The 23871-nt window shown below is 44.3% G+C and overlaps 2 protein-coding genes across 8 annotated transcripts in view; one reads left to right on the forward strand and one right to left on the reverse strand.

Moving 5' to 3' along the window:
• RAB3IL1 (RAB3A interacting protein like 1) overlaps window positions 1-23871 on the reverse strand; it is a 67162-nt gene that overhangs the window by 12632 nt on the left and 30659 nt on the right. For 6 of the 7 annotated variants that reach the window (XM_066997401.1, XM_066997403.1, XM_066997400.1 and 3 more), the window contains one exon: window positions 18734-18871. The gene's annotated coding sequence lies outside the window, so the exon portion shown is untranslated. Of the gene's footprint in view, window positions 1-1597; window positions 1877-18733; window positions 18872-23871 lie in introns of those variants that run through there. The other variant, XM_066997404.1, reaches the window with a different exon arrangement.
• FADS2 (fatty acid desaturase 2) lies at window positions 968-23774 on the forward strand. Its single transcript, XM_013177617.3, has 12 exons — window positions 968-1478; window positions 6762-6872; window positions 7868-8065; window positions 8430-8531; window positions 9391-9516; window positions 12896-12956; window positions 13442-13518; window positions 13750-13847; window positions 16251-16347; window positions 18815-18894; window positions 20047-20172; window positions 21029-23774. Exons 1-12 carry the CDS (start codon window positions 1272-1274, stop codon window positions 21078-21080), a joined length of 1335 nt encoding a protein of 444 aa, XP_013033071.2. The 5' UTR covers window positions 968-1271; the 3' UTR covers window positions 21081-23774.

The following is a 23871-nucleotide window of genomic DNA, read 5'->3' on the forward strand; positions in this document are numbered from 1 at the left end:
TCCAAGCTACCGAACCCAGCATTGCTCTTGTCCTAAGATTTGATCATACAGCAGAAAAACACTTCTACGCTGTAACTTAAGACGGGCAATCTGTAGCCTAAAACATTTGAACAGCTTGTGTATGAAGTCTGCTTGAAATCAGCTAGTGCCTCTAGAGAAAGGAATAATAAGCCTTCCACTTACTAAAGCAAACAGTCACAAGTAAGGATACTTATTGCCAGGAAAGCTGCGGATCATGACTGCCTTGCCCTGGAGAGCAGCCACGGATATCCCCAGACGTGAGATAGACAGCAGCAAAAATGCTGGTCCATTGTTTTTGCTCTTGCACTGCAACGCCTTGCATAACCTAACGGCAAGGCTTATTTTATTATAAAGCGCCCCACGGCAAAGAAAAGACAGCGCTTTCTCCCCTGTTAATAAAGCATTGCCCTGAGCAGGGGATCGCTAGCCGAGCCTGTTGCGAGCAGAACAAACAGGTCTCCTGTGATGGAAGAAACTGTTGAGTCTGACAGCCCCTGAGTCTGTAAGGCAGCATGTCCAAACGGAGGTAAACAACATAAATTTCAGGCAGAACACCAAAATCTCCCTATACCGAAAATCCCCTTTCTAAGTGCACCGCTAGCTAAGAAGCAAGGCAGTGATTCTCGGGGGGGGGAAATTAAAAATAAAAAAAAAGGAGGGGGAAAAAAACGCTCTTTAAAGCAGGAGCCAAAGTCCTGACGAAAAGAAAACAAAAAAAAAAAGAGGAGCTTTGGGGAGGGGAAGAGGGGGGCGCCGGCCCCACCGCTGCTCGCCCCCCGGAGCGGGCGGGCGGCGCAGGCTGGCCGGCAGCCGGCTTTTCCCTTCGAAAGATCGCCCGGGACCAATGGCAGGGCCCAGCCCGGCCTCGGGAGGGCCGGGATTGGTGCAGGAGCTCTGCTGATGCCTGGGGAAACCTCACCGGTACTGAACGCGGGAGGATGCGGGGGGTGCGGGGGGAATGGGCCGAGCCTCCCACGAAAGGAGGCTACGCGCGAGGTGAAAGTACATCAGCGCCGGGGAAATTAGCCTAGGGGGCACTTCCGAGCCAGCGACGGAGCCGAGAGATCGCAAGGGGCAGGCAGCGAGAGACAAAGAGGAGGGAGGACATGAGCAAAAGGAGAGGGAGAGGACAGGGGATCAGCTGAGGGGAACCGAGCGAGAAAAGCCCTTCCCCTGCCGGCACGTCCCTGGGCAGCGCAGACAGGTCCCCCCCCCCACGTTGGCCAGAAGACAAAGAAGCAGCCAGCCCCATGGGGAAAGGGGGGGAGAAAGGCGAGGAGTCGGGGGAGTGCAAGGCGCAGATCCCCCTCTACACCTGGGAGGAGATCCAGAAGCACAACCTGAGGACGGACATGTGGCTGGTGATAGAGCGCAAGGTGTACAATGTCACCCGGTGGGCAAACAGGCACCCGGGGGGCCACCGAGTGATCAGCCACTGCGCCGGGGAAGATGCCACGGTAAGCACCCCCCGCACGGACACACGCGTGGCTGCCTCCGAGCTCCAGCAGCAGCCTCTGACAGGTCATTTCCACCCTCACGGTTACTGAGAAGGAGCTTTTTTTTTTTTTTCCCTGCACAGCCGGCTGCCTGCCTCCCTCTCCCCCCCCCTCTAACACCTGCAGCTCATCTCTGCTCTAGCACCGAGGAGCAGGGCGCTCGGCGCGCACTGATGCGACTCCTTGGCAGCCAACCCCCCCGAGCCAGGGCAATAACAGCTGGAAGAGCGGGGTGGTAAACATTGCTCGGCTCTGCTTAAGCCCTGCCGCTTGTCTCTGTCTCTTGTTTGCGCTGTCTTTCGACGCTTCGTAACCAAAGTGTCCGGAGTCTTCCCCTCTGCAGTGCATAGTTATGCGAGCTACACCGAAAGCAAACACAAGAAAGGGTTAAAAGAGGCCGGTCCGCGTTTCAAAGATGCTTCTGTTGAACAGGGTGAGCTTGAGGCTTTAAAACAAGGAGCTTTTTAGCTTTTTCCCCGTGGAGAATTCTCGAGAAAACGTTGTTGCAGGTTTCTACAGGGCACAAAAAAAAAAAAAAAGTTTGCTGCCACTACAGCTGCTCCTACGCTTCATAGCTGGCTTGTTTCAGCTCCCTCTCGTGTTTCAGCAACTTTTAAAAACAAAAAAAAAAGGAACAAAGTGTTTCAGAAAGTGTTGTCTGCAGTTTCTCCCAAAGCCACCTACTTCAGAAATGCATATAGGGAGCGTGTTTTCACCCCCAATGCTGGCCCTGAGTTAACAAATTTAAACTGCCTCAGAGCTTTTCCATGGGCATGGTAAGCAGCAGAAGGGATCGAGCTGTAACTTTAACTGTTTATCTACCATGGCTCTTAACACTTTTAGCAAGGAGGCTGTGCATGTGACAGAATTAATCGGCAAGAATTACTAACGTTTTCCTTTCCTTCTCCATTTGCCTGAGGTCTGTGGTTATTTTCCACTGGTTTCCTTGAAGCACTGAGATGCATTTTGGTGTTCCTGTCCCCTTCCAGTAGAACCTCTGAATGAAAAGCTTTCTCTCTCCAAAAGAAGTAACTGGGTGAGGATTTTCTCTGGGCCACATAAGTGCAGGGACTGCTGAAATCAGAGGAGCTGGGCTCCTGTCCCCAAGAATTTAGTTAAATCCTCGACTAGAAATCAAAAAGCATCTGCTATTGTGTTTGTCTCTGATCTTTGCAAGGGAAACTGAAACAGATTTCTGAGTCTACTACTGCCGATCCTTTTATCTTCTCTTACCACCTCTCCAGAGTACCTTGCATCCCACTATACTCAGAGCATACTCCAAGAAGACACTCTTAAGACTAAGAGTGCTCTGAAATTGTCCCTTCCATCCCGAGCACTAAAATGGAATTGGTATCTAGATTCCAACTTCTCTATGGCGAATCACATTTTAATACCAAAAAAAAAATCTCGCATTCAGAGTGAGAAATCCTTGTCCTTGAGTCTGTCAAGGCTTTACTAACACGTCTCATTTTGAGTTGCGAGATATCACAAATGGAAGAGCTTAGGAGGAGGAAAAGGCAATGATAAAAACTCAGTTCAAGGTGTTTGCATTCCTAGTTCTCGAATGGCTTTCACCTCTCTGGAATTCCCCTTAGCATTACACGCAGTTAGGACCTACGGTCCACCAAAGGAACTTCAGCCACTTCTCCTTTTATCTTTTACCAATGCTCTAGAGGATCAGGCGTACCAATCTATCACAAACTGCCCACAGACAGACTCACTGAACTCTACGCCCACGTTCTTAAATAACTCGGTTGGTGATGCGTGAGCTAATTCATTTCAGGATGCTCACAAGATAGCTGACTGAAAAGCTCCATGACAGCTTTTCACGCTCAGCTGATGCTGATCAAGTCAAGAGTGCCCAGGCTAGCTTACACATGAATTTCCCCTACAAGTACTAACAATATTAGGCATTCATTCATTTTAGGCCATACTTTAGGATACTGGTACAGCACACCAGACTGGGAGAACATGTTCTGACATCACATCATGCACAGTTGCTTTCAGTAAATGAACAAGACTTAAAATGTGAGCAGGCACCTTCCAGCCTCTCCGTTTTAGAAATGTTCAAGGATGTGAAAGAATGTCTTTGCACTGACTGCACTGAGTGCTTCAATGCTTATGTACAGCTCATACCTCGACAAAAGTAAAGCTTTTTTCACAAAAACAGCTGGGATAATTCCCACTTCTCATAAGACACATCAGTTTATCTGGACAATAGACCACCAAACTGAGAGGTCAGGTGTAAATATCACGTGGCATTTTCCAGAGTCTATCTTCCAACATTTGCTCTCTATCTCCCTCCAATACAGATTTGAAGACAATTCCAAATTTCAGGACCTATTTGTAAAGGAGACACCTGAGATATAGCAAATCAAAAAGCAATTTTTCCTTCACTATAGCTTTCTCTCTGATGATGGTAAGAATATTAGGATATGTTATTCTCTCTCCTGCTTGGAGACTATACTGAAAAATCCCATTCTCTACCCAATATTACTTTTCAGCCACCTCCAGTGAAGGTGAAACTTTCCTACTAACAGCACTTTCGACATGGAATAGGTTCAAGATAGCAGGGAAGTAGAAGATCGTATATAGTATATCTATATGTGTATATAGTTTTAAGTAACAACCGTGCTCTGACATGCATGCTTACATTTCTGACCAGTTTCAACCTTTACTTTTCATCCAACCAAGGAAGAAGGGTTCAGAGATGGAAGAGACCTCTCCCCAGAAAAGTCATGACAGAGCATGTTTAGAAAACAGATGTGCTACTGCCGGGGAAGCCTTAGGTGAACAGAAATACCTTCTAGGCAGTGAGGCAGAAGCTGCTGTTCTGAGTCACCCTGCTGCTAACACTACACAAACCTGAGTGATCTCCATCACAGAGATAAAGAGGTAGCCAGCCAGACCTCCGAAGATTGTTTTCCTCCATTAACTTGAACAATACTGAGACAATATTCTTCAATGCTTCCTAAGTGTTCACCCTCTCCCTCTTTACCCTTCTCCTTTTTTCCACCTGTCATACTTTTCATCTCAAAATGGTACAACCTTGTAGCAGGCACAGTCAGATACTCACTTCCCCACTATTCTGGTCTTCCCTCCCCTTTCACATCTTCTGCAAATTATACCAGGGAAACTCAAATTGTCTGCAGAACAGGGCTGTAAGTATCAGCTTTGCTGGCCCTGGAGTTTTACCTTCATTTTGGCACCAGTAAGGTAAAACCAATAGACAACAGTGCAGTCAGAAAGCACTGGTCTCACTCGTGCTTGAAATTGGGGTAAGTTTTGCCAGTGTGGCAGTCTTCCTGAGTAGAATAGGGCAAACTGATCCAAACTTTTCCCCGTGATAACAGATATCGCTTTGTTTCTGAAATTGTTTCCGAATGGGATAGTTTGGACACTTAGCAATGTCATGAGAGCTGAGAGTAACTAGAAAAGTCCAGTACATTTCAATTTGCCTCCCCCATGTGCTGTAATGACATTTTTTCTCCTCTTTGCATCTTCCCCCATAGCCTCTGGCATTTTAAGGCTTTTCTAATCTTTATAAAATTTATATATATATATATATATATATATAAATAAACCTGTTCTCCCCATCCTTCTGTTGCTCCTCTTCTCATATTATTTCTTTAACTAAGCTAAATGGCAGAGACCAGCTTTCACTCTCCTGCCTCGTACAAGTGAAATGTCTATGGTCCAAGTATTACTTTGAAGCTCAATCCCAAATCTTGGAATAAGCTGAAAGTTTCAGAGGACTTTGGAACCAAAGTTGCTGGTGGTAATTATGAACACCAGAGCTGGCCTATTAATGGAATTCAGCTCACAGGAAGGTCAGCTAGAAACAATGAGCACTTTCCAATCTGTCTTTCCCATTCAGAACAAGGGGTGAGATTTTAGCTGGTCCTTGGTTAGAAAATGGGACAAAAGAAGAAAGGCTGAAGCATGGTACTCCTGACTTCTTTTTTTGACCATACTTCAGTTCTATTTTACTTACTCATAAAATGAACAACACAGGGATTTCAATACAATGAGAAAAGGAGGTCATAATAGCACAAATCATTAGCCAAGCTGTTTGATGAACCCGTACTTTCTTGAACTACCCCTCCTTTAAAATCATGGGCCTTCTGGACTCCATGAGGTCCATTGGTTTGCGCCTCTGTGAGGAATGAAAGATGTCAATGTTTCAACAGATGTGATTGAATCTTACTTGTAGAAGGAGCACAGTGAGCAAAAGAAAATAAGCCTTCCTCATAGCTGGAGCTGTCCTGCCAAAGACCATCTCACAGAGGAGGGCTGTGGTTTAACGTGGGGACCCAGAGAGCAGGCAGTCATAAAACAGCATGGAATTACATCTTTACAGTTCTTCTAGGTTCTAGAGTTAATTCCAGTTCTGTGCAGTAAGGATCGTGTAAGGGATTTCTGACGTTGGTGAACTTTCTGTCCCTGCTGCTACCTTTGGAGTTAAAATCCAAGCCATGCCACGTGAAAGGAGAGATGTGCAAGACTTCACTACTAGCAGCAAATGCATCAAATATATGCTCCCAAGAGGTATCTGCAGGACACAGATACACAAGAAGATACAGAATGAGGAAGGAATAGAAAAAAAAGATATGGTTAATGCACCAGACTCATAAATGATGTTGCATGGAATAATCAGGGTCTGAGATGATCAATTTTAGAAAATTTAGATGTGAAGAAAAGGAATTAAAAATAATACATAACAGTACCTCGATAGGTTTAAGCTTTTTTTTTTTTTTTTTCTGATTTCAGTACAAAAGGACTTACACATTATCAATACCCTTGAGGGTATGTAAAAGCACTTGTTCTGTAAAACCAAAACCTATAGTGATCTATTAGACGAATTCATTCTCCGCTTTGCAGTATGCTCTGGGTGAACATCAAATCAAACACACTATAAAAAACACCTCTCTTGAATTGCCTCCAGGCAGCAGACTTTCAAAGGGAATTTATATCCTAGAGGGGATTTGCACAAACTCCTGTTGGCCTGCCTTCCAAGGGAATTAGCAGGACTTAGGTATTTAGGTGCTTAGGAAGTTTCCTGAGGTGCCTTTCTCTATCTGTCTAGATAGCATCCCAGTTCTCGCTGTTTATTTTCTACCAGGTAAGCAAATTCAGCAGCCTCTAGCAGATATCTTCTCTACTAGCAGTACTGCATTGAATCCCAGAGATGGAAGTCAGTCCAGCTAGTCCTCAATCTCACATTTACTCACATTTCTATTCCAGGATGCGTTCCAGGCCTTCCATATCAATCCCACCTTGGTGCAAAAGTTTCTCAAGCCGTTACTTATCGGAGAGCTTGCTCCAGGGGAACCCAGCCAAGACCGAGATAAAAATGTGAGTATTTTTCTGAGCTGGGGTTTATTGTGGGCATGCTCCACCATTTTTTTTTCCCTCTCAGGATGTCCTCCAGAACGTGGAAAAAACACCAGACAGATTGTGCAGGTGTCTTCACTACAGGCAGCTCCAGAGAAAGGTGCTCTGTTGCTGAACACCTCTGTGCAGCAATGTGCATAGATAAAAATGTGTGTGAGAGGGAGTTGAAACATTCAGACTTCTGTACAAGCATTTGTGCCATGAGTGGCAGAGCAATAGGTACGCGTAGGTGAGGTGAAACAGATGTCTCATTTCAGTGGGGTTGCTTAAAAGGAGCAACCCAGCAAGCACCTTTTCCATCCGCTCCATATCCTCAAGCCAGCCCCCGTACCCCTCCCAGACAGTTCATTTATTCATTATTCAGGCATTGTGTGTAGCATGACTGGTTCCTGCTACAAAACTCAATCCTGTTGCTTATGGCTGATCATGATTATCGATATATGTGTATCACTCACAACAGAAGAGACAATGCTAAGCAGTATTAACCCTGGAAGGCTCTTGATGAACAGTTGCATGCCAGCTAACCCACGTATTGAATAGACCACAGGTGCTCTGATATTGGGTGCTGATCACAGAAGGTTTGGAATTATGCTTAAGTAATAGGACTGAATTCTCTCATTCTCCAGCTGTCTCTAATACTTGCATAGCTCATTCAGACTAGAGTCATCAACAGATATGACTCTCCACATAGCAAGGTAGTGCTGCTGATTCACAGAATTCTCCTAGCTCAGGGTGCAAAAGGTCAGGACACAGGCTGAGGCCAGCCAGGGTGTTTATTCATAGGAAAGTACTATGAAAAGCTAGAAAGCAGTGTGAATACGGAGATTAGTACTTCCTTACTTCTGGAGTAGCCAACCAAAGCAAGAAACTGCCAAGGTCCTTAGGATGGAGCCTTCCCTGGACACATTCAGACTTACTCACAAGCTGCATGCTGTGTCTTACGTGTCCATTTGCAGTCCCAGCTGGTGGAGGATTTCCGGACCCTGAGGAAGACAGCGGAGGACATGAATTTATTCAGAGCAAGCCCTTTGTTCTTCTCTCTTTACTTGGCCCATATCATTGCAATGGAAGCTTTGGCTTGGCTACTGGTTTCATACTTCGGTACCGGGTGGATCACAACTCTCTTCCTTGCGTTCATCCTTGCAACTTCCCAGGTAAGAAGCAGTAGGCACAGAGCATACCGGGTACTCAGTGAGGTCAACGTGCACTGAACTTTTCTTATTAGACCAATACAAATAGGAAAAACATCCACATCTTCCCCCATGGTGCCTTCTGGCTGCCCCTGGTGATTTTGCATCACACGTTTTTCTTGCCTCTTGGGCCTTTTGTTCTCCAGGAGATGGAGGCACTGATCTCTTCTCCCTGAAGACCATCTATGACACCTCATGCTAGACGTTAGGAAAAGGTTCTTCACTGAGAGGGTGGTCGAGCACTCGGGCTCCCAAGGGATGTGGTCTCAGCACTGAGCCTGCCAACATTCAAACACTTCTCTAACTGATTTATTTTCCATCATCCCAGGCCCAGGCAGGGTGGCTGCAACATGACTTTGGACACCTGTCTGTCTTTAAGAAGTCTTCCTGGAACCACCTTGTCCACAAGTTTGTGATTGGACACCTGAAGGTAAAGGTCACTGGGGACACAGGGCACTGTGGAAATAGCTGCAGTCGCTTTGACTACATCAAAGCAGGAAACTGCAGCTCTTAGCCTTTCCACAGCGAGCAGATCCAGGGAGGAGAAGTTAGGGAGCAATTGCACATGGAGCTGTTGCATAGAAGAGAGAGATATGAGAGCACAACTACGGCTGTTACAGAACACAGTAATTCCACAAACCTCAGTAGAACTGCTCTAATTTATAGCAGCTGAGGACAGAGCTCATTAAATTGCATAAAACACTATTTTAACACCGTCATATTTTCCACATGCTTCCCACTACGGTTTAGTATTTTTTAAGTGTCCCATCCTGATATATCCCATCCATTCAAGGTATTATCAGAATTATATCATGGGCAAGGTCCAAAGCAGACAAGCATTTCAGCACCTACTTGCAGTAGGAACTTAAGCGGGGTAGGACATACCTTTGCCCATTCTCCCAAACCTACTTTGCATTGCCTGGCTCCTCCTGCGCAGTAGAGGGAAAGCAGCATCAACAATCAGTAAGACACCAAGTGGAAATAGCCTACCATTCAGCTACTCATAACAACCTCACTTGTAGGAAGATATTGTGAGATGCAAGTCACCGAGTGTATATTTATGGCCTGTTCTTTCAAATTATTTGATCTTTAGTGAGGGCAAAACAGCCTGGCATAGCTGACATGGGCCCTCTGAAACCAGCAGTCTCATACTAACTGCCACTATAGCCACCTACTGCTATTATAAAAGCAAATATTAGTTTGGGCACAATCAGAGTGGCACTGTTTTAACGCAACTGCCACTAGAGGAACTGCGCTTTTGCATGGATTAACTCCTTGTATCTGCCCAGGGCGCCTCTGCAAACTGGTGGAACCACCGTCACTTCCAACACCATGCCAAGCCCAACATATTCAAGAAAGACCCAGATGTGAACATGCTGCATGTTTTTGTCCTTGGAGATACACAGCCTGTTGAGGTAAGGCAAAGTGGGAAAAAAGTGGAAAACTATTGTCCTAAAGGGCTTCAGAGAATGCTTGTGCAAAACCAGGAATTTGTCAGTGTTGCTGGACATGACTTACAGAGTCAAGACTTCCAGCAATGCTGAAGAAGGACGTGCTTCTCCCAGGGACTTCATCTATCTATTGGTTTCTGACAGGAGTTTGGCCTTTACACCCTCCCAAACCTTGGGTTGAAGAGCAATATTGACTGTATAATTCCCTATCCATTTCCTACGCTGACCACAGGAAAAAATATTTAGGGATATCTCAGGAAAAGCAATGAAGATGGGACCATAAAGAAAGTAGAAAGCTGAAAACTTTCTTCTGTATAGAAATATCGACATGAGGGGAAAATGTGGTGTTTCTCAGTACTTCATCGAGAATATTTCAAAACTGATCTTCCATTTCCACATAAAATATCTTCCAATATTACTCCAGTTGTGCTCCAGACAATCTTGACAACGTCCTCTCCACTGGAGCCTTTGCCATGCATGTGAGGGGATATTGTATTGCTTGCATACACACAGAAATTCCTTCCTGCTTTTTTTTCCCCTTTTCTCTTTTTTTTTTTCTTTTTTTTTTTCCCTTCTTCTATTTGAAGCACAATCTGTGGAGATTTTGACTTGATCTGAGAGTGTAAGACACCAAAGCTGATCTGATTTGGACAGGTGAAGTATACGGAAAGTTTCTGCTGGTATAAGCTAGTCACAAATGATCACACTCCCACCTCACTGTGGAGATGTTCAGACATCATCTAGCCCTGAATTTTAAAATTTACACAAAGACTGGGGTCAGAGCCCGACCAAACGTGAACTCTTTGGGTTACTCTAGGTTACTGCAGTCATCAGCCAGAACCGTTTTCTTACACTATGTACCAACATGCTGCACAATGAATAACAGGCCGTGTTAAGGTATTTTGATTCCATCTGTCCACTCCTAGAGCCAAAATACTTACCATCTATTTTATAAAAACCTACACAAAGAAAAAAAACCGTTGGTCTTTAAAAAAAATTGAACAAGCATTTCTACCTAAAACAAAACCAACACATCTGCAGTAAGTACAGCACAGGGAAATATAAAATGAAAAAAAACACTAACGCTTTCTCAGCTTTTACCCTATTAAGAAAGTAACCCCAGACATATGCTGGGGACATACGTGCTGGTGTATGGTCATGTATAGAGAATGTCTTACACAATTTTTAAGAGGCATAAAGGTCTCTTGTATATGACTAAAATGGAAGACTTCTGGAGTATACAAAAGCCACTATCTAGAAAATGTAAATCAGTATTAAGCTCTTCACTGTATTGGTACATCCCATTGGAAAATGTTGTGCCTGATAACTGTTTTTTAAAGTAGACTGTGAGTCTACCACTTAAAGGAAGAACTGAGGATGTAGACATTTGTAACAACAAAGAAAACTGGATCTCTCTCCTACAAAATATCAGAAATGTTAGGTCAGTGTATCTCAATATTCTTTCACACTTGCACATAATCTTTTTCTAGAATAAGCCTAGCACACAGCCTTTTGGAGTTCAGAACACAGTGAATTCCTTTTCAGTAATCTTGTAGTGCCCAAAGTTACCGTTTCCTGCAGGCTACAAGATTTTAGCGGTCACGAATACACTTAGAATAAAGAGAGACATGGGAAAACAGAATGGAGGAGAATGGACATCATAGAACTGGTGATCAGCCCAGGGAGAAGGATCTGACAAGTGGAGAGGGAAGCAATAGGAGAAGCAAGTCAGAGGCCAAAAGTAAAAATAAAATAAAAACGGCAGGGAGCTCTGCTAGACAACAACACAGTTCAGGTGACTTGAAGTCTGAGGACAGCAGGCAAAACTCATAGGGCCTCCCTGTGCAGGAGACCCACAAGGGCAATGCATATCAGAGGGCAAACGCAAAAAAGAGAAGCAGCACAGGGACTGTCAGAAACACCAGAGGGGTCAGTTATGTAGATATCTGCACAGACACTCAGGGAACAGCCAGCTGTTTTGCTTCAGATGGCCAGGAGGTCACCATGACCTTGGCTTTGGAGATGTAGTATAAGTGGAAAGAGTACTGTTTATAGTCCCTGTTCTTTCGGTCTGCTCTGACCAGCAAGCATATTGGAAATTCACTGGGCACTCCAGTCCCACGCTCAACCCCCAAGATTATAAGGAAGCTCTTTCTACTGTATGACCAGAATATCCCATCCCGAAGTTTAATGTGACAGTTGCAGCTGTTCACTAGGAACTATGGGGAGAAATTCAATTCCTCTTCAGTCAGCCATCACTACTCAGACTTAATCTTTTACATACTTGTTTTCCTGCCACTCTTCCTAGTAGTATATCTTTACTTCCAAAATCTACTGATACCAGTAACCTCCTGATTGCAGCAGACTTCCAGTACAATGCATTACACGATGCAGGCACCTGAATGCACTGCTCTAAGTTCCACATGCTACTGCTTATTTATTGGTGCTACGAGGCTTACATTCACTGCAAGCTGTTATGCTGGAAGCAAAAAATGTGAGCTCACAGCAAATTAGTTCCTTGTATGGACATTGTTAGAGCTCAAAAAAAGACACTTCTGTGTAGCTCTAGATAAGAAGGTTAGGAGACCAGATGCTCTTGGCTCCTTGTTTTCACTGAAGAGAAATGGGCACCTGCAAGAATGCAACAAAGGTCTAAACCTGCCTTTGGGGGAACTTCTCTGCATCTGCTGCCCATAGGTGAACCACAGTAACACAGCAAGCTGCAGAACAGCTCTCAGTGACAGCACTGTAATTCTTATATCAAACTATTGATGCAGACATTGTAGATTTAAACACATCCGTTTGAATTATTGTCATATGAGCAAAGGGCCACACTAGTTTTCCCACTGCTGTTAAAGTAAGGTTTTACAAGCCACCAGGGCTCGCGGGGCTGATGGCTGCAGAAGCCAAAATGGATCAGTGCAGGACATCTGCACGGAAGACTAGCCAAGGTTCACTGCCTTGCTCTGCCGTTGGTATCCTGCATAATGACTTACTAAAGGTCATATTTCTTTATGCCTTACATTTGTGTTGTTAATAACGAAGACAATAGCAGCTCTTAGCACAGCCACAGGCATGGCAGAAGGTGTAGAAATGCATGAAAATGCCCCCAGGCTCACAACAAGAAGTTATCTGAATATCAAGACAGGAGGCTTTAAAAAGGAATTTACACGTAGCACTATTATGAAGTCATGATATTTAACCATAGCAAAACACTTCCTAGCTTTACTGGTGTGGGAGTTCAATCAGAACTCTCCAGACAATAAAGAAGTATTGCACAGAATCTTCTCTTACATGTGGGGGTCATAGTCCAAGACTGAACTTTCTTATCTGTGTCCTGCAGTATGGCAAGAAGAAGCTGAAGTACCTGCCTTACAACCACCAGCATGAGTACTTCTTCCTCAGTGAGTATCTGCACTGTGCTCCTCCTTTTTCCCTTTGGTGAAGGGAGCCTGAAAGTCTGTTGAACTTTCCAGCCCCTCCTGTGTTAGCAGAGCAACTCCTTAAAGTCTCAACTCGTCTTGCCCTTCCTAAGACCTCCAGTCTCATTAATGGTCTACCTGCGCGGGTCTCTAAATCAGTTGGGAATTTCTCACTGATATCCAAGCATCCTTCATGTTGCCAGCAAGGCAAGCAATTGAGACTGGGAAGTAATCTCTGTGTGAGAGGCTCAATGTAATGACTGCATGTGGTCTGTCGATGCTCTTTGATAAGTCAAGATGAACCAGAGCCTTCTTTCTTCACCAGAAGGCAACTGCCCCCACAGTACATCACCTCTCTTACCAGTGCTAGGACTTCCCTCGAAACAGTTCCTAAATCACTCAGTCACTCTCATGTCATGCGCTTTTCTGCCTCTCTGATGTCCAAAATATTTCCCTTTGCTTTGCAGTCTTCCCACCTCTGCTCATCCCTGTGTATTTCCAAATCCAAATCATCTCAACCATGATCAAGCGCAGGTTCTGGGCGGTGAGTGAAATGTTCTCTCAGTGTTTGTGGGGTCCAGCTGACTCGTAGGAAATTACACTTGAGTAGGGAGAGAGGCCAGTCATCTCTCCACCACAAAGAGGCCTGGTAAAGGGAGGGTGTGAAGGGATCACACTTTTTTCTGCTAATTTCCCAGCGTCTTCTCCATTACCAGCAAAGCCATGTTACGTGAAATAGCCTAAGAGATGCCTGATGTTTTCTCTCTTCCCCTAGGACCTAGCCTGGGCCTTCAGCTACTACATGCGCTATTTCATCACATACATCCCATTCTATGGCGTTCTGGGATCCCTGTCTCTCCTCACTTTTGTCAGGTAGGAGATACAGGAGCTCCCTGCTGCTCTCCCCTCCCTCCAGCGTTGGGCTAACCAAGTCTCAGCTCTGCTGTGGGCCCCATGCCTTCCCTGTTTAGGTTCTTTGCAGTCATTTACCTCACTGTGCATTATCCTGGGTATTCTCACTGCCTCACGTTCTCCCTATCATCTCCCAGTGCTACTTCCTCTCAGCGGAGCTGGAGCTCAGCACTTGTGATGGTTGAGCCAGGATTCTCCTTTCTTTCCTCATTCCCCATGATGCCTGATTCCAACACTTCCATGCATTTTCCACATCGTCTGAGGCTGGGTAAAGTGCCTCAAGCCTCCCTCTTCCCAGCTCACTGGGAAGGTAATTCACGGGCCCTCTCCTGAGCACTGTAAGTGAAATGCTCACCATTTCTCCCAGTGCAGGAGAGTGCATGGCCTGTACATTACATGCATACATCATTGCTTCTTCACAGAGGTCACGGCCTCTGGAAGCTGTTTCACACCACAGATCAGTGTTCCTGCCCCTACGCTCCAGTCTGACCCCTTCAAAGCTGCCTCTCACCCCTCAGTATATCTATGGAGAAGTGCTTGCTGTGTATCTTGATTTTTGACTGGTCTTCTGGCCATTTATCATTAGCAGATCTCATGAAGAGCTGCTCTTAGTATAGAAACAGTATTAATTTGATTACTGCTGTATGACTGATGAATGGAAAATTCAGTGAGAGACACAAAAACATGAACTGCCAAAATCAATCAGGCATGGCAGAACTTTGGAAGCTTACCCACTGGATGGTTACGCTATTCCAGATAGCAGCACTGAATACATATCTCTGTCTTGTATGTAATATCTGCAACTCTTCTGGCTAATACCAAAGAATGGCATTTAGTCCCACATTCAGTATTAGTATTAGCGAAACATTTCATCACAGTGAACAACATTTTCTAAAAAAAAAAAAAAAAAAGTAAAAAGAAATAGCAGCGGATGCACAAAAACCTTCACAAAACATGAAGATTTGCCTCCAAAAAATTTAATGTCACTGTTCATGACTTAAGTTTTCATAGCTTCAAAACACTTCAGTCCTAAGAAAAACAGGAACTACAAAAGATACACATTTGTGTAAATGCATAGCCAACATTTTTGGTCTGGAATCAAGCTGACAAATTGACAACAACTGACCTATTACTTCAAAAATGTTAATGTTTTGATTAAGCTAAAAATGCAAGAAGGAATATATTTCCCCTTGCAAAATTGTTTCTAATTCATCATGAAGATTCATCAGGAGATAGTTCCCTGTTAATAATAGCTCTGTTATACTTGAGTCAGGAAGAGAAGAGCCCCAGGAGCTTTAGGAAACAATGTTCCTTTGTACTCAGCTCTCCCATTGCTCAGAGAAATAAGGATACGTAAGGAGGGTCATCACTTTCAATCAAAATATGTAAGGCATAAAGTTAAACAAAAACACGTCGTTTTGTTTTGACCCTAGACACAAGTAGTTTGTAGAAAGTTAAGATTGTTCTAAATAGCTGATGCATGACATAAACAGTCTCATTCATCCTCTAGAAGCTAGACTAAAATACTGAGGAAAAACAAATACCCATCAAAATCCAGACTTCCAAACATTTCCGAAACCACTCTCTTTAATTAGCTTACTCCAGTCTGTGATTATATGCAATTACTGCTGGTGAAAGCAGAGATTCAGATCATCTGCTATTTCAGAAATCAAGCCTAAAGACTAGAACAAAGATGCTCCTGGATAACTACCTTGCCAACATACACCTCAGCCTCAGCATAGAAAACCTGCATTGGATAAAGTGCATTGCTGCAGACTGTTCTACAAGGGCTAAAAATGTAGTTTTAATACCATAAGCAACAAATAAGCCACTTTAAAGTGATTGCCAGCCCAGGTCAGACTTCAGAATTACAGTAAAGGTACAGAGAGAGCAAAGGTGGGACCCCTAGTGTGATAAAGTTAACACCAATGGGCAGGTGAATTTTGAAAATAATCTGTATCCAGCAAGCAACTGGAAAAATAAAAACAGTTCAGAGAACTTCTAATCAGGGCTCGGTTGTTTTGTTTTGTTTTCAAGTACTTGGATCATCCTTATTTACAGAAAGGCAAAATTAGCAAGATCGATCAATCTACTTCTGAGGAAGGAGAGGGATAGCTCAGTAGGATGTCCTTCTGTAAAGGTAATCATAATTACATTAGTCCCAGAGTTATAAAGACAGACAGAAATTCATTGCAGAAGTGATTCTCTGTAGTTTCCCTAGGTAGAGAGTTGTTTACTTCCATACCTTGGAGTAATACTTTCCTCACATGCAGTATCTCCTGCTGCTCCCTGTAAACCCCAGATTACCTCAGATCCTGGTCTGCAATATAAATTGTTGTGCTTTTTCTCTGTTTGTTTCTATAGGTTTCTGGAGAGTCACTGGTTTGTGTGGGTCACCCAGATGAATCACATTCCAATGGAAATTGATTTTGAGAAACACAAAGATTGGCTCAGCTCCCAGGTAACTAACTGGGAGGGAAAAGAATCTCTCTGACTCCACTCACCCCAAACTGGATTAGAAATTTACTCAAAACAATGGATGGATTACCACTATTTCCAAGTAATTCCCCCCAAAAAAAATATACTAAATACTAGTATAGAGTCTCTATCCATGAACTGTCCCATAAAGTTGTTCTCCCAGAGTCAATAATGCTGATTCAAGACATGGAAGCCCAAACTTCTGTTTTAGCTTTGACAATCAAAAGACTTCTTTGTTGTTCTTCCTCATTTGAGGCAGTATCAGGTTCAAGCATGATTTGACCTTCCTGTGGTATTTGTAGGCACACACATGAGCAAATAGAAGAGCCTCAATGAAAATCAACAGTTAACTCTGAATGCTATCTTTGGCTGCTGTAAATCAACGTGTTATTCCTGTGCTGAAAATATATCAACCCCAGCTGAAGAGACAGCTCAGTATATTTCTAAAGTTTACAGTTTTCTAAGGGAATAAGGACTGAAATAAAAACCAGCTGCTTTCTGAATCTCTTTAACGCCTGGTAAGATAAATGCACTGAAAGTATACTTCTTACCTGTAGTGGACCAAGTCCCATTCAGACCCAGAGGATAGTGGCAGTACCTTTGACACTGGCTATATGAATTTGGTAATTGAGTTGAGAGAAGAAATAACCTCACGTTAATTAGTATAAGTAGTAATTGTAGTTGTTAGTGGGGCCTTGAATACAGGCTTTCAAAGTCTGCCAGGCAATTTCACAGAATTACAGAATCATAGAATCATTTATGTCGGAAAAGACTTGTCAGATCACCTAGTCCAACCTTTAACCTAGCACTGCCAAGTCTGCCATTAAACCATGTCAGTATGCACTACATCTGCATGTTTTTTGAAGACCTCCGGGATGGTGACCCAACTACTTCCCTGGGCAGCCTGTTCCAATAATTCACAGCCCTTTCAGTGAATGATTTTTTCCTAATAACCAACCTTATCCTCAGCTGACACAACTTAAGGCCATTACTTCCTGTCTGATCACTTGGTGGTTGGGAGAAGAGACCAGTCCCCACCTCACTACCTTAAAGCCTCCTTTCAGGTACCTGTAGAGAGCAATAAGGTCTCCCCTGAGCCTCCTCTTCTCCAGACTAAACAACCCCAGCTCCCTCAGCCGCTCCTCGTAAGACTTGTTCTCCAGACCCCTCACCAGCTTGGTCGCCCTTCTCTGGACTCTCTCGAGCACGTCCATGTCCTTCCTGTAGCGAGGGGCCCAAAACTGAACACAGTACTCGAGGTGCGGCCTCACCAGAGCCGAGTACAGGGGCACAATCACCTCCCTAGACCTGCTGGCCACACTGCTTCTTATGCAAGCCAGGATGCTGTTGGCCTTCTTGGCCACCTGAGCACACTGCTGGCTCATATTCAGCCGACTATCAACCAACACTCCCAGGTCCTTCTCTGCCAGGCAGCTTTCCAGCCACTCATCTCCCAGCCTGTAGCTCTGCTTGGGGTTGTTGTGCCCCAGGTGCAGGACCTGGCCCTTGCCCTTGCTGAATGTCATCCCGTAGGCCTCGGCCCATCAGCCCAGCCTGTCCAGATGCCTCCGTATAGCCTTCCCACCCCCATCTTTCCTTCCCTTATGCCATGATTCACTAAAACACCTAAGCAATTTTTAAATTAAGTATGTAAATCATGTAAGTCTTAGTAGATTATATACTTATGGAAAGAAAGAGTGATGGGGTGGGCGGTATTATGAAAGCAAAAGATTATGAACAAGAGAAATGTGGCAGGGAGCAAATGCAGGTATGACCAAAAAAAAGAAAAAGAAAAGAAACAGAAAGAGATAAACCTTTTTGACACTGACGCAATTTTATGACAACTTCAGGGGTGAGGAGAATATATCTCCTGTGGTAACCATGTAGAAGTCACAGTTTAGCCAGTTAGAAGTCCAAGAGGATTTTAAGAAAGACTACCTAACTTGACAATCAAAGGTATTTTTACAATAGCAGGGGTAGCTAAGAAATATTTCTCTATTATTCAGATCTTACGCTTAAAGCACACTGGACAATAACTAGATGGGATGCGGAAAGTAGGCTTCCTGCGTCCATGTTTTTTTCTTCCTCAGTTTCCCATCCTGGTACTGTTTTTAACCATCTGATCTTCAACTAGATAGGCTGAAATTTAGGAGCCTCTATTTGGGCTGATGTGTCACCAAATGGGACTGTCTCCCTGTATTGTCCCTTGACCACTGTTCAAACCTGTAAAGGCACTGTCAGCACAACAGCTGACAGCAATCCCTGAAGGAGGATTAAAGCTCCCCTTGCTGCGATCAGCTAGCTCAGAAGGACAGCCTGCTGCACTCTGACAGCTCAGCAGTGGAGTAAGACACACTTCATTCTCTTACCTGGCACAGAGAAGAGGAGCTTTGTGCTGATTTCAGGGTGAGGCTTCACTAATATTCACAGCTGCTTTCTTGCCTTCACAGTTGGCAGCCACTTGCAACATCGAGCAGTCCTTTTTCAATGACTGGTTCACCGGGCACCTGAATTTTCAAATTGAGCACCAGTGAGTATGGACCCAGAATCATTTGGTCATTACCAGATTGTCACAACACTGTACTTGAGGCAAGGAAAACTCTGCTAAAGACATGTGTGAGATGAGACAGAATCATAGGAAAGCCCAGGTTGTAAGGGCTCAGAGATCATTTGCTCCAACCCTTCATGGTAAAAGCAGGGCCTGGACAAGATCGTCCAGCACCTTCTCTAGCCAAACCTTAAAAGTCTCAGGTGTTGGAGAATCCACCACATCCCTGGGAGGTTATTCCAATGATTGATTGTTCTCACAGTAAAAAATTTTCATCTGATGTCCAATCAGAGTCTCCCCATGTGCAACTTGTACCCATTGCTCCTTGTCTTTTCCACAAGGCTCCTAGTAAAAAGAGAGTCTCTGTCTTCTTTGTAGCCTCCCTTTAGATGCCAGAACACCACAGTCTGTACTACACTCTTGGATTATGTGGCCCCAGGTGCAGGACCTTATATTTGTCTGTATTGGACTAAAAGGACTTCAGTGTTTCATAGCTGGAGGCAGCTGTGTAGGACTGCACACGCTGCTGAATACTAGGTTTCAGGAAAGATATTAAAACCAGGGCCATGCCTGGTCTTCCCATTACCAGTGACAAATCAAAATATAAAAGAGATGTCTTCTAGGATAAAGCTGACTGTTTTGGAAGCCAGCTTAGGAAATCTTCATTGAAAAGTACAGGGCAAGGTGATCCCAGATTCCAATACCTGCTTCTCTGTTCCATAAGCTTCCAGAGGTGGAAAACAGGTTCACTGATTATCCGATTTGGCAAGAAGAATGAGTTCTGCCCAAAGGAAACGGACAGCTATCTCAACAGTCTGGGGCTGTTTCCTCATTCCTGCTCCCCTCGCATTCCAGCTGTGTCCTTTTCTCATAAACTGACTTCCATTATCTCTCTTGAACACAGCTTTGTTCTGAGACACACCAGCAGCAGAATGAATGCATTCAGTTTTCACAAGCTACTTGGAAGCAGAGGACTATAAAGCACGGATCTCTCTCTGCCTCTTTTGTCTATTTGTACAGCTTGAGGAGGAGGCATTAATAATTAGCCCCTATGAGGAGGCAGACAAAGATGCCCATCCCTTGGGATTAGTCTCTAGAGTTTTCTCAGGTTTGTTTTCTCTTTCTCTATTCAAGCCTGTTTCCAACAATGCCACGGCACAATTTCTGGAAAGTTAAACCTTTGGTGAAGTCATTATGTGCCAAGTACGGAGTCCAATATGAAGAGAAGCCTCTTGGAAAAGCATTTGTAGACATAATTGGGTAAGGTCCTTTTAACACCATCTGCAGCCTGCAATTCATTGCTACATAAACATCCTGTGTATTTTCCTACAGAGAATTCAGGACACTATAGATCCTTGAAAGACAGCATGTCAGTATTTTGTAACCTCGTTTCACTAGGGCAATAACCTTCGTAACACAATCCAAGGAATACCTGCAGAAATGTTTTTCAGCAGAAGTGACACAGCTCCACTGATATAGTGGAGCAATGTTAGCTGACAGCAGCTGGGAAGCTGCTTCACTACATCATGGGAGAAGAAAGAAGTAGCCCCCAGAGCAGCTTCTGCAACCAGAGCACTTCTGTCAAAGTGCTTAGTGAAACCAGCGATTAGATCAGCACTAAACTGATTTAATAGGGACTTTTTAAATCATATCCTTTTTAAATGTTGTTCTGACAGCTGGTGATTCTTGCCTTTGGAAGATGGCAGCACATCTTCAGGCTGCAAACTGAGGTGACTCAAAGGGGAATGAATCAGGTTACAGCCCGTACCATTTCCTATTTGAGCCACGCTAGCAGCAAAAGCCTGTTCCCTAAAAGCATGGAGATTAGTCTAATCGAGCATTGTCAGGCCTCCCAATGGAACTGGAATAGGAGGAACTGCAGATAGTACAATGGGCATCACCTGAAGATCTTGCTCTTTGAGTCTGAAACTTTTTGGGGGCTAAAGAGCAAAATAGCTAGCTCCTCTTACTCTATCTGATATACTGAGGAAAGACATTTATTATCCTAAGGATTCATGCCCAGATTCAGTAACAGACTAATCCTTTGTAGGAACAAAACGACAGAGGCAAGATTCACAAGCCAAGCAAATTTCTCTTCGTTTTTTTCTTCCCACAGGTCCCTAAAGAAATCTGGAGATCTATGGCTGGACGCTTACCTCTATAAGTGAACATGAATCTTAACGGGGGGTGTGAGTGACTGGGAGGGCTGGGGTGGGTGGTGAGGGGGGGGGGGAGAAATCACATTTGTCTTTTCCTGCTAGATTTCAGTCTGTATCTACAAGCACAGTTTGAGTGGAGTTTCCTGTCTTGTGAGCTGCTACTGGCATGAGCTCAGGCAATTTGTTAAACCCAGACAGATTTAAAACGTGCTCGGCATAGTCTTCAGAGGATGAGACCCAGTGCCTGTATTGCACAAAAGGGAAGGCTAGGGTAGAATGGAGAGGGGGATTTAAAAAGGGGGCGTTTAACATCTGTCCTCCACCTTCTCCTCACTAAAGATTCATTCTAGCTCTACCTAAAACACACAAGGCCTGATTTACAGACACATATGACTTGCTAGGCTTCAGCGAGTGTTTGCAATCCAAGGACGCTCGTGTCAGCTCGTGCCTTTTTTTAATCCATGTTTGTGCAAAAGAGGCACTCAGAAGAGAGTTTCACTTAAAAATAACACAGTCTGTGATCACCATCACAACAGGAGCTCAGGCGGGCTGTGTTCCCTGCCAGCTCTGCCTGCAGGAATCACACTCCGTGGGGACCAGCAGCTGCTGGATGGTGTGGCTTTCAGTCCTGCTCAGAGCCCTACTGTGCCTTTGTTGGTTTCTCTGTTTTCTCTCCCGCCTTTCTTTCTCTAATCATAGCATCACCTCAGTAAAAGCTGTGATATTGACCCTGAACCATTAACGTCTCAGCACCTTTCGGTCAGGGTTCTTAATACAGGACTGCGTCTGTATTTTTTTTGACTAGCCTTGATTTCCAAGTGTCCATGAAAGACCTCTGGGCTTACATGGTATAATATCTCCTTTTGGTAGAGGGTCTGTTTTCTTTCTTTAATGAGCAACAGGCCTGGCAGAGCATTATAATTGTCAGTAACTTACTCAAAAACAAACAAACTGGAAATAAGACACAAAACTTACTAACTGCCACCCATGCCCCACCGTAACCACAAATGGTCTTTTCACCTGCAAGAGCAGCTGGGCAGTGTACTTCAGCAACACCCAGTTCTGCCTGTCTGCACGTGCCTGACACATAGCAAGACTGTTTCTGCTGGTCAGAGGCCAGGACCGTGTATCCTTGTCCTGAGACCAAGAAGGAGCTGCTCAGCCCCTCGACCTGCTCCCCCCCAGGCCTTCTGGGGAGGGGTATGAAAACAGAATTGACCAGGCTGTGTCGGTGATGTGAAATCTTCTACAGAAAGCTCTTACAACATTTTCTGTCCAACATCTAGTTGCCAAAATCCATGAATGGCTTAACCAGAGGTGTGGTTGAACACCTTCCAGGTGCTTCACTAACAGACAACGAAGCCCACTGCAGAGAAATCAAGGACTTTTGATTCAGTTGTAATGCAACAGAAGAGATGTATGCTCTAGTTTATGATAAAGGGCCATGGTTTCAAAAGCAGCATTCCAGTTCCAACAGCTTGTCTCAGCTCAAAGCAGTTTCCTAGTACAATAGGGATACAGTAATTATTTGCATGTGTCATTATTTTGTTCAATTCTGAATCTCAATTCTGACCATCAAGTCCTTCGATGCTAATAAAGTCCCACAAAGTCAGCAAGGTTCTGCACGCACAGAGACAACTCCAGAACTGTGGCCAGACACTTCCAAAACCATGTTCTCACCTACCACTTTGGAGAACAAGATGAGATTCCTGTGCTTACAGAAAGGAAATGCATAGGTAGGACTGCAACCTAACCCAGCTACTAATGGGCTTACTTTCATGTTCTTGTCGCCCCTTACTTGAGTATCACCATGAATAGTTAGGACAAAACCTCGCTGGTGCCTAAAACTTGAAAAGAATTTGAGGAGTTTTTATAGCTGATTTCTAACAGCGTACGCAGTAACATCCTTCTGGATGCTGTAACTTCTCAGACAGGCAGTAACAGGCAATTGTGGTTAGCTGTATTAAGGCTGCCTTGCTATGTCCATTTGTTTCTGACTCCTTGAATGTGTCTCACTGCCTCTGCTCCAGCAGGGAGAACCACAAACACACTGTAGCACCAGCGGTGCAATCTTTTAAACACTCAGCTTATTCTTCTGATGGCTTGTATTTTTTTTTGCTCATTCAGTTCTTGTTTCCAAAGCAGATGTTTCCTGAGTACAGATGCTTCCTCCTCCTTAGCTCTGTCCTCTTTTGTCTATCTTACCTTTCGTCCTGGGGAAACCATTTGCTCTTTAACACCTAGAAACTTTCCCGCAGGGAACTTGTACCTCTGCCTAGGTAAATAGTGCTGCTTTAGCAGTTTGGCTTCTGACCTGCCCGCTGGAAGGACTGTTTTTCTGCTAAAAATCCAAAGTACTTCCAACCTAACAGCCTGGCCTAACAGTGCCTAGCAGACAGCAGCTACAACCGATGATGGCTGAAGGAACCTGAGAGGTTCTAGGAGAGCAACCATGCTGCAACAGTCTACAGGACGGACCTTAGGCAAACGGGCTTCAGCCCCCGCAAAGACCTTAGGGCAAGGTACAAAAGAGAAGAACGGAGGGACAGGATAGATCTTGATATTAGCTTTTCTCCCTGCTACTTGATTTTTTCAGACCCTCTAAAATTTCCCTTTCATGGAAAAAAAAATTGTTCAGTTGCTCAAATCCAGAAATAAAAATAATAAAAAATAAAAAATAAAAGCATAATGTTATAATCAGAAGTGACGTCCAAGTCTCATGCACTGTTCTTGCTATTGCAAGAACAAAGGGTCTGCTCTGCAAAGAACAGGTCACCAACGCTTTTTAACCAGCAGTTTG

The sequence above is a fragment of the Anser cygnoides genome, chromosome 5 (assembly GCF_040182565.1).
Source record: "Anser cygnoides isolate HZ-2024a breed goose chromosome 5, Taihu_goose_T2T_genome, whole genome shotgun sequence".
In the NCBI taxonomy this organism is placed as follows: Eukaryota; Metazoa; Chordata; class Aves; order Anseriformes; family Anatidae; genus Anser; species Anser cygnoides.

Excerpts from the sequence above, each read along its gene's own strand:
- FADS2 (XM_013177617.3), top strand. The coding sequence starts at position 1,272 with ATGGGGAAAGGGGGGGAGAAAGGCGAGGAGTCGGGGGAGTGCAAGGCG. Across the intron at positions 13,848-16,250 it reads TCTCTCCTCACTTTTGTCAG|GTTTCTGGAGAGTCACTGGT; the intron begins GTAGGAGATACA and ends TTGTTTCTATAG. Across the intron at positions 16,348-18,814 it reads AAGATTGGCTCAGCTCCCAG|TTGGCAGCCACTTGCAACAT; the intron begins GTAACTAACTGG and ends TTGCCTTCACAG.